This window comes from Pelodiscus sinensis, chromosome 25, assembly GCF_049634645.1.
Source record: "Pelodiscus sinensis isolate JC-2024 chromosome 25, ASM4963464v1, whole genome shotgun sequence".
NCBI lineage: Eukaryota > Metazoa > Chordata > Testudines > Trionychidae > Pelodiscus > Pelodiscus sinensis.
The window spans coordinates 3,439,071-3,450,115 of NC_134735.1; the positions used below are offsets into that span (position 1 = coordinate 3,439,071).

At 46.9% G+C, this 11,045-nt stretch overlaps 1 protein-coding gene across 1 annotated transcript in view; it reads right to left on the minus strand.

The window, feature by feature from the left end:
• LOC102444818 (zinc finger and BTB domain-containing protein 8A) overlaps nt 1-5,565 on the minus strand; it is a 14,907-nt gene extending 9,342 nt beyond the window's left edge. The window contains exons 1-2 of the mRNA XM_075908967.1: nt 5,431-5,565; nt 3,446-4,438 (exon numbers count right to left, since the gene is read on the minus strand). Coding sequence (XP_075765082.1) covers nt 3,446-4,385 — 940 coding nt within the window. The 5' untranslated portion in view covers nt 4,386-4,438; nt 5,431-5,565. The remainder of the gene's footprint in view (nt 1-3,445; nt 4,439-5,430) is intronic.
• Nucleotides 5,566-11,045: the final 5,480 nt, after the last annotated feature.

Consider the following 11,045-nt stretch of genomic DNA (forward strand, 5'->3'; position numbering starts at 1 on the left):
AGGAACAGTCAACATGAATTCACCAAGGGTAAGTCATGCCTGACCTACCTCGTCATAGAAGGCAATTGGGTAACTGGCTCTGTGGAAGGCAGTGGACATGATATACCTTGACTTGAGCAAGGCTTTTGATACGGTCTCCACGGTATTCTTGCCAGCAAGTTAAGGAAGTATGGATTGGATAAATGGACTGTAAAGGTGGATAGAAAGCTGGCTGGGTTGTCAGGCTCAACTGGTAGTGATCAACGGCTCGATGCTGGGTTGGTATCAAGCAGAGTGCTCCAAGGATCGGTTCTAGGGCCAGGTTTGTTCATCTTTATTCATGACCTCGATGAGGGGATGGATTGCACCCTCAGCAAGTCTGCAGATGACACTAGCTAGGGGAGGGACCCTATCCCTACCCTCCAGCATAACCTAGGCAAACTGGAAGATTGAGCCAAAAGAAATCTGATGAGGTTCAACAAGGACAAGTGCAGAGTCCTGAACTTAGGACAGAAGAATCCCAATCCCTTCTACAGGCTGGGGACCGACTGGCTAAGCTGCAATTCTACAGAAAAGGATCTGGGGATTACAGCGGATGAGAAGCTGGATGAGTCAACAGTGTGCCCTTGTAGCCAAGTAGGCTAACGGCATATTAGGGTGCATTAGTAGGAGCCATGCTGGCAGATCTAGAGAAGTTATTATTCCCCTTTATTCGACACTGGTGAGGCCACATCTGGAGTACTGCGTCCAATTCAGGCCCCCCATTTCAGAAAGAATGTGCACTGGAGAAAGTGCAGCAGAGGGCAACCACAATGATGAGTGGCTGGAGCACATGAGGAGAGGCTGAGGGATTTGGGCTTATTTAGTCTACAGAAGAGAAGAGTGAAGGGGGATTTGATAGCAGCCTTCAGCTACCTGAAAAACAGGAGAGTTCCAAAGAGGCTGGAGAGAGGCTGTTCTCAGTAGTAGCAGATGGTAGAAAAAGAAGCAATGATCTCAAATTGCAGTAGGGGTGGTCTAGCCTGGATATTAGGAAAAACTATTTCACTGAAGCACTGGAATGGGTTGCCTAGGGAGGTGATAGAATCTCCATCCTGGAGGTGTTTAAATCCCAGCTTGATAAAGCTCGGGCCGGGATGGTTTAGTCGGGGCTGGTCCTGCTTTGGGCAGGGGGTTGGACTTGATGACCTCCTGAGGGCTCTTCCCACCCTAGGATTCTAAGAGGTCTTTCTGACACCTTTCACTTCCTCCAGGAATCTCTGATCGATAAATCTTAAAAGATCCTATATCTGAACTCTAGTGTTTAGTTGTCTGCCACTCCAAGCTTGAATTGTGTAACTATACGTATTCTCTGGAAGACTGTCTCTACTGCCCACTAGTAAGAAGAACATTACATTTAATAATGCCCAATAACTAGAACCAAAAGGAAGAAGTGATAAAACAAAAACTCACAAGAGAGACCAATTATCTACTATATATTTGAGAGTTTGTGCATCTGTCTGTGTGTCCGTCCTCGAGTTCATTTGTTCAACAACTCCTCCTAAGTGGTAAGAGCTAAGACCACCAAATTTGGTAGGCAGCTTCCTCTTATGACAACTTAAAGGAAGGTCAGGGTTTGGTTGCGCCAGGACAATGGGATATACCTGGAGTTCGATTTTTCTCATATAACGGAAAGAGAGGGGTCTGGTAGGAGGGACAGTTGTATTCCAGAAGGACGGGGTGGTAGGAGAGCAACAAGGGGCCAGAGATGGGGACTGGGACAACCCCACTGTGAGCCAACAGTGATGAAGAAAGGGACAGCTATCTACTATATATATATTTCAGTTTGTCTGTCTCCCAGCTGTGCCCACTGCAGCAGCCAGGGGCTATGTCTTGCACGAAAAATATGCAAATGACACTGTGTGGAATATCATCGAGCCTCATTTGAATACCTAATGAGCCCCCATTTTTGCAGAAAAGGCTCTTGCGCCAGAAGGAGCTGTCTACACGGCCCCTTCTTGGGCAAGAAAACCCCCTCTTGCGCAATGCCGTTATTCCTGAAAATAATCGGCATAGCGGCATTGCGCAAGAGGGGTTTTTCTTGCGCAAGAAGGGGCCGTGTAGACAGCTCCTTCTGGCGCAAGAGCCTCTTTCGCAAAAATGGCGGCTCATTAGGTATGCAAATGAGGCTCGGCAAGATTCCACGCTTAGCCTCATTTGCACATTACTCACGCAAGAAGCCACGCGTGCAAACGTAGCCATGGAGAGGTGCTTCTCACCTGGCCCCAAGCTTCTGCAGTAGGAGAGGGCTGGTGTTGTCCTCTCTCCCCTGGGCAGCCTGCAGACTGAACCCCTCTTCCCCAACCCCATCCACAGCAACTATTCAAATGAAGAAAAACTGAACTTAGTTGAGTTAAGAACCTGAGCAACACTGGATGAATCTTCTATTTAGAGTACAGTTTCAAGAGCTGTTTTGGGAAATACAGATGTACGAGAAGTTTTAGTCAGCAGAAATACATTTTAGAAGAAGTCATAAAGCTTGAAACCTGAAAAAGTTGGCCTCATTTAGCTGCCCATCTCTGCCAAAGTTCTAATACTTCTATAAGAACTTAATAAGATCCTATATTCCTTTTATAGGGGAAAAAAAAAGCCCACTTTGGTTCCAACTTGAAAGAGTAGTCTCGGATATTCTCTGTACTAAAGAGAGAACTTTGGCTAAAAAACAGCTACTCAGTTTCTTTTCCATAAACAGCTCATAGTTCATACGATGGAATTATGTATGCACCTGACTGCTCTACATCCTGAGGATCCTTGTGGACAGCTCCGCAAAGACTTCTGCTCAGCATGCAACAATGGTAAAACACCACAAGTATTACAATGTAAAAAGGAAAGGATTGAAAACTACTATGAAGAGCTAATACCATCAGCTGGTACACTCTCCCTTGGAATAGTGTATTCAGTTCTGGACACCATATCTCCAAAAAGATACTGCAGAAATAAAAAGGAGTACAAATCAACAGAGCTAAAGATTTACCCTTGCTGAGAACCTACCCCAGGGTCCCAATGGTTTGCTAAATACCTTCAATGCATGATTTTGTGTTTCTGTGTCTACCTAACGGCACAGGGGTTAATGGAATTAAAGCGGGAGAGGAAAAAGTGAGAGCTCTAATTCTATGACACTCACCTCATTTTGGAATCCTTCCAAAGCTTGAGAAACCAATTCAGAACTTGGTGACTTACAGTAGAGAGGTACCGTTCATGCCATTACAGAATTGGACCACTTAGGGAATATTATTTTCCAATCCTGCATTTGTAGGCAATGCAGCTGAACATATTCCCTCCCCCTGCCTTTTGGACACAGTCAGATATTTTTCCCCATCGACAGAGCTGGTGATACATGTTTTCCATTGCAACTTTCACCCAGTAAAAATTCAAACATCATCTTTGAAAGAAAATGAGGAGAGAGGTACAAATGACCAACTCTTACCTTCAGCCCAGCTCCCCATTACACCTAAAATTGAGGGTATGTTGCCATACTGCTCATCGGCTTTTGAGGACTTTGACTTGCTAGAAGAATGGGGTGATTCGTGTTCTTGCTGTGTAACAACCAAGCTCCTTGGCATCACCTCGGACCCCTGACCATACTGGTACCCAGCATGGGCAGAGTCAATTTCTGTGTCAATTTGGACTTCCTCCTCAGATGGAGAAAGGTGGCTAGGAGGGTCTGCGGATCGGTCTTCAAGCTTGCTTGACTTATAATGGGGAACGTCGGAGGATTGTTGCAATCCCAAATGTCTAGTCTTTTTGATGGACTCCTGCCTTTGGTCATGTTTGGCCAACTGCTGCTGCGCATTTCTCTGCGAAGCTGGATAGTAGCTGAAATTGCTCCAAGCATTGCCACTCATCACGCAAGTCCCTTGATCAGGGTTTAAGTGAGAATGAGGGGGGCTGTTTTCCGTTCTCCAGTCAGCCCCATACAAGCAGGAGCGTTCCACGCCATTGGAGTTCACATCTTTGTCTGACAGGCTGAAATACCGATCCTTCTCCTTCTCACTGATGTCCAGGGAGGACTTGATGAACGTCTTACACACACTAATAACGTCAGTCATCTGAAGATAGCTGGCAGCCGACATGACCTCAATCACATTGTGGCCAGTGAGGGAAAGTTTGCCAGAATACACAAAATCCAGAATAACTGTAAACGTGTCAGGAGAAAAGGCCTGGAAGGTAGCAGTGGTTGGCTGACTCGGATCCTTTGAGCTCTGGGAAAGGAGCATTTTGAAATAACCACTAGTGGCAAACAGCACATTGCGATGGGCTTTGAAGACCTTCCCCTCCACCAGGATACAGCAGTCACAGAACAAGTCTTGCTTGCGCTGCTCATTGAGTTGCTGCAGGAGGTGAAACTGATGGGAAGAAATCTCCATTCCAAAAAAAAAAAAAAAAAGAGGGGGCAGGGGGGCAAGCAGGAAGCCTTGCTCTGCAATAAAGAACAGTTGCAAGCGTGACAGGCTGCATGTAAACCAGAGGGGCTGCCACCAATTCCAAAACCAGGTGTGTTTTTAAGAGCCCATTCGTTCTCAAACCCACAAGAGCCCAGAGAGGGGAGGCGCAGCCCTGACTCCACGCCGCATCCTCTGGGCAGAGGGGACCGAGGCGGCGGAGAGAAGCAGCCGCGCACAACTCGCCCTGGACACCAGCTCCCCGCACCGGGACATTGGCGGAGGGCGCCGCCACTCAGCGCGCGCGTCCAGCCCGAATTGGTCCTTCCCCCCGCGGGAGCCAGGGGCGCCCGACGGCGCCAGACACGCCCGCCCAGCGCAGGGGGCAGCGCCTAGCGAGGGAGAGACCGCGGCAGGCGGGGCCGGCCGCTTTCCTCCTCCGCTCCCCTAGCGGCCGGGCCACCAGCGCCCGAGAGAGGCTCGGCGGAGCTGCGCCCCCCAGCCGGCCGCTGCGCCATGCGCCCGGGGACACCAGCCGGCCGCTGCGCCATGCGCCCGGGGACACCAGCCGGCCGCTGCGCCATGCGCCCGGGGACACCAGCCGGGCGGACAGTGCCCGCTTGCAGGGCGCGCCTGCACCCGCTGGCGTGTGTCCATCCGGCTCCCGCCTCTCTCCCCCTTTGTGCAGCCCCGCCGCGGCTGCTGCCCGCCTCGCACCCCCCGGCCCCCTTCGCCCGGCTCCCCGCCGCCCCGCTCCCCAGCCAGCCCTTTGTTGCCGGCCCCTCGCAGCCGCGCCTCGGGCTGCAAATGGCGCCCGCCGAGGTCTCTGCAGACGCCGCTGGCTCCGGGGCGAAGAGGCGGCCCCCGAGAGCAGCGGGGCCCCGGGGGTGGCCGCGTCAGGGCCCCAGCCCCCTGCGCGCAAGGCAGCCGGCGGCAGCGCCCCACCGCCCCGTGCAAGCGGCTGGCTGCGGGGCCCGCTCCCAGCCCGCAACGCCCAGTCCGGCCCGCCGGCTGCGGGGCCGCCACTTACCGGCCGGGCTCCGGGCGGAGCGGGAGGTGGGTGCGGGATCCCCCAAAGCCCGGCGCGGGGCGCTCGGTGGCTCGGATGCAGCTGGCGGGTCCCGCCGCCCCAGCCCGCGGAAGCCCGAACGGGAGAGAAACAAAAGGGATTTGCTGACGTGGGCGTCGGACAGAGACGCCCGAGGGCTGGGGACACAATTAAAGGGGCAACGCACCGATTGCAGGCGCAGCCCAGCAGCTTCCGCTGCGCGCCTGGCGGTAGGGGCTGCATTTCCCTCTGCTCCCCCTCCTCCCCTGCAGCCCTCTCCAGCCCGAGCCGCTTCCTCCCGCACCTTGCTGCACAGTGGGGCCTTCGATGCCCCACATCCTTGTGTCTCACGCCAAGCCCGGGCCTGACTCTCACCCACTTTCCCTTCAAGGCCGGGCTAAGCCCTCAAGTTGTTCTCAACCCCTTCAGATTGTATCATGTAGGCCCTGGTGTCCCATTTCTTTCTCCCCCTGACTGAATGGCCACTCTGGGTCAGACCAAAGGTCCATGTAGCACCCTGTCCTGTCTGTGGAGGGTGGCCAGTGTCATGCAGCGGACAGAACAGGATTGTCAAAACTCTCAGAGGGGTGGCTGTGTTAGTCTGTAACTAAAAAAACAATGGCCTTGTAGCCCCTTAGCGACTAACCAGAAATACAGATCGAATCATGAGCTTTCGTGGGTACAAAGTTCATGATACTATCTATATTTTTTGGGTAGTCTCACGCCATAGGAACATTCGTTGTTGTTTTTTAGGTAAGCATCAAGTGAGCCCTCTCCTCTCACCCATTTCCAGCCTGACAGAGGTAAGGGGAACCATTCCTACCCAGCCTGGCTAACCTTGTGCTCTTCAATGGAAGACTTCAATGGGGGACTTGCTCTTCAGTGGCATTTTGAGCTCCAGTCCTTTATCACCCCTTGCATGCTCCACTTGACATCCTTCCTGGATGCTTGAAGAGTATTCCTGTAGCACCTTCGAGACTAACAAAAATATATGTATAGTATCCTGAGCTTTCATGGGCAAAACCCACTTCCTCATATAGCTCACGATACTATATATATTTTGTTAGTATTGAAGGGTATGTCTACGCAGCAGGGCAAAAGTCGAATTAAACCATGCAGCTTCAGTTATGTCAACTGCATAGCTGAAGTTGAAATAATGTAATTTGGCTTTTGGCTCTGTCTCCACAGCAGGATGTCGAAGGAAGAACACTCTTCCTCTGATTTCCCTTACTCCTCCTGAAATGAGGGTTACAGGAGGCAGAGTAAGAAGTCCTCCAGCTCGCCTTATTTTGAAATAACGGCTTGTGGTGTAGACGCATATTTTGTTATTTTGAAATCACATCAGTTATTCCGAAATAACGCTGCTGCGTAGACGTCCCCTTCTACTGCTACTCCTTGTTTTTAAAGTTACAGATTATACAGCTACCCCTCTGAGACATCAAAAGAGTATAGGATGCTTCCTTCCTTCCTTTTCACACTTAACTGAGCACACCCTGGGTTGACAGGATGCCCCAGTTCCTTACCTGCCATGATACAATACAATAAAACAATTATGATTTTATACATGAAATAAATGCATTAGCTGCCTGCAAAAAGGGCCAGATTTTATGTTGTTTGGTTTGTCAGAGAACAGATACACAGACTGTACATATATACCGCACATAGGGGTGTAATCCTTGTTTACAAAATTATACACCAAATTCTACAGAGCACATTCTGTTTGTATCTAACAAAACACAACCTGAAGTTGCCAACTCCGCCCTTAAGAGTACTGGTTTGTGAGTCCCTGTATTTATGTGTAAATGGAGAGCTGTTGACAAAAGGAGACATAATTCTTCATTTGTGGTAAATAAACTAACACCAAGTACTTAGATGAGTATCATCATCACAAATTTCTCTCTGTGCTTTTGCACTGCTTCAAAATGAATTAGCGGCTAACTGTGTAACATAGGGCAAATCCTGCAGTCCTTAGTCAAAACAGCTCACATTTACTCAAATTGCAGGAGTGGGGGGATTGTAACAGAGTGAAGACTGAAGAATACGAATCTTCCCTGAAAGGTCAGAAATAATCTATAATGAATCTGCAAGTGCCAAAAAGAAAGATAGACACAAAACAGTCGGACTGGAAGCTACTGTCTTCCACAACTTCAGTTTCCTGATTCTGTAGTGTGCCGTTCTAAATTTATAATTCAAATGAATGAATGGCAGATTAGAGTGGGACATGGTTAAATTTAGGTCTAAAAGAGAATGGCATTTGTCATATGAGTAGAAACTACATTGGAGAAATATTTCATCTAGGAACTTTGTTTCACAGAGGGCAATGGCATGGATATGTGATTGGTATGTAATAGAATGTAATATTTTCTCCTTTGAAGTTAAATGTTTTTATTACTTGCAGCTTTATGCATTCTTAAATACAACATGTATTAACAGTGTATCTATTTTATTAGGCAATAATCTGAGGAATAATTGCTATAACATTTTCATTCAGAATTAATAAATATTGTTTTTATTTTCTAACCACAGACCTGATCCTACAAAGACTTGCTTCCTATGAGTTCAGCAGGTCTACAAAGGTTCTTGAAGTTAAGCATATGCTTAGGTTTTTCAGAACCACAGCCTACATTTGTCCTAGTAGCCAGACATTCCTGTGAAACAGTGACAATAGAGAACAAAATCGATGTTCTGGAAGATAATATCCCATCGTTTTACTTTGGATAAAATTACAGGAATGTTACTTTACATGTGTGAGAAGACAGATTAAAAAGATTGAGACTTTTTAGCTTAGAAAAGAAGAGACTAATGGGGGATATGATAGAGGTCTATAAAATCATGGCGGATGTAGAGAAAGCGAATAAGGAAAAGTTATTTACTTGTTCCCATAACACAAGAACTAGCTGTCACCAAATGAAATAAATAGATAGCAGGTTTAAAACAAATGAAGTCGATGTCAGGTTGGCTGTCAGTTTCTAGCGGAGTATCCCAAGGATCTGTTCTAGGACCAGTTTTGTTCAACATTTTTATTAATGACCGGGATGAGGGGATGGATTGCACCCTCAGCAAGTTTGCACTTGACACTAAGCTAGCAGGAGAGATAGATACGCTGGAGGGCAGGGATAGGGTCCAGAGTGACCTAGACAGATTAGAGGATTGGGCCAAAAGAAATCTCATGAGGTTCAACAAGGACAAGTGTAGAGTCCTGCACTTGGGATGAAAGAATCCCCAGCATTGTTACAGGCTGGGGACCGAATAGCTAAGTAGCAGTTCTGCAGAAAAGGACCTGGGGATTACAGTGGATGAGAAGCTGGATATGAGTCAGCAGTGCGCCCTTGTAGCCAAGAAGGCTAATGCCATATTGGGTGCATTAGGAGCAGCATTGTCAGCAGATCTAGAGAAGTGATTATTCCCCTTTATTCAGCTCTGGTGAGGCCACACCTGGAGTATTGTGTCCAGTTCTGCCCCCCTCCTCCCCATAGAAAGGATGTGGACGCATTGGAGAGGGTCCAGCGGAGGGCAACCAAAATGGTTAGGGGGCTGGAGCATATGACCTATGAGGTTAGGCTGAGGGATTTGGGTTTGTTTAGTCTGCAGAAGAGTGAGGGGGGATTTGAGAGCAGCCTTCAGTTTCCTGAAGGGAGGTTCCAAAGAGGATGGAAAGAGGCTGTTCACAGTAGTGACAGATGACAGAACAAGGAGCAATGGTCTCAAGTTACAATGGGAGAGGTCTAGGTTGGAGATTAGGAAAAACTATTTCATTAGGAGGGTGGTGAAGTACTGGAATGAGTTATCTAGGGAGGTGATGGAATCTCCATCCCTAGAGGTTTTTAAGTCTCGGCTTGACAAAGCACTGACTGGGTTGATTTAGTTAGGATTAGTCCTGCTTTGGACAGGGGGCTGGACTTGATGACCTCCTGAGGTCTCTTCCAGCTCTATGATTCTATGAAGTATTTATTCACGCAACATAGTCAACCTGTGGAACTTCTTGCCAGAGGATGTTGTGAAGACCAGGACTTTAACAGGGTTAAAAAAAACCTAGATAAATTCATGAAGGATAGGTCCATCAATGGCTATTATCAAGGATGGGCAGGGAAGGTGTCTCTAGCCTCTGTTTGTCAGAGGCTGGGAATGGTAACGGGGTGGGATCACTTGATGATTACCTGGACTGGTGCACTTCTTGCAAAGAAGATATTTGTTCTTTGTACATAATTTTTTTCAATGGGCACCATGCAGGTTTTAGTTTCTATAGCTTCTTTATTTAGTCCTAGGTCTCATGTTTCTCACTTTTTGAGTCTGCAGGAGTTGGCGTTGGATGATTGGTAGGAAGGTCTCTTCTAGGGGTGGAACTATTGCATCAAAACCAGTAGCTCAGAAACCAGACAAATAGTCTTATCTTGTAAACTGGCTCTAGAAAAAGGAGATTGAAATCTCCTTCTCTTCATTAAGATGCTAATAATTAGCATACATTTTACAAAGTGTGTCTTTCTTGGTTTCACTTAGATATAAAACTAGAATGAATACCAGAAAATGCTAAAAGATCTCAGACATGTATAAAATATATTTGTCTTGAAAATCCAAGAACTCAAATACAGTATTTTTTTTCTTTAAATGTTATGTGTTTGCTAAAGAAAAGTTCTGCAGCTAATATACAAAACAAATTGCTGTAATAAGGAAGACACACATGAACACACATTCATTTATTTGAAAGATAAAATTTGATGGATGAGTTGTAACAGATTTTTTCCAAACTAAGAAAATATAAGTGCCATATGCTTATACTGCAATTCTTTCAAAATACAGAACATAAGAAAAGTTTAATGGTGCCCTTGGCTACAGAGCAGTTTGAGTGACACAATTCTCTTTCTGCTTCACAATGGAAGAATTTTTTAATTCTCATTCCATAGTTCTGGATGAAAAATGTATCCAATGAAAAAATATGAACAGGAATAATAACCCTTAGAATGTGTGCAAAAACTATTGCTTTTTAAAATGGTATAATGTTTCTTAGAGAGAAAGTATTGGTGAGAATAATGTTTTTTTCCCTTCATTTAAAAGGCTTTAAGGAACATTTTAATATAAAAAGTTATTCATCCCTATAGTAGTTCAAAGGTGAGTTGTTCATCTTTCTGTCTTAGGATTCTTTCCAATGTCACAGATCTTGGTGAATACAAAGCATGCAAATAAAACCATATTACAGTCGTAATCGTAATGACAGAACTTTGCTTGTCAACCAAAGTCTAGGGAGGTGGAGAGTGCTAGGCAAGACACACGAAATTAATATAATTATGAGATTTACTAATTCTCAATCAATACACAACCAATATTAGACTTTACTTCCTTTTTCTCAGCCTCATCTTCACTATCCTCAACTTCTTGGATGACTAAGCCAGCAGAGTCGCCCTCTACAACTTCTGTGGAGGAAGGGTGGCATGACATTGTTACCTTTATTTCTCTGCTGCTGGCGGTGGCACTGCCTTCAGAGCTAGGCTCCTGGCCAGTAGCTAGCCACTCTCACTCCTGCGCTGCCACTGGTGGCTGTGTTGCCTTCAGAGCTGCAGAGTCAGATGATGACTGCTGCTTTCTGGCCACCAAGCATTGAA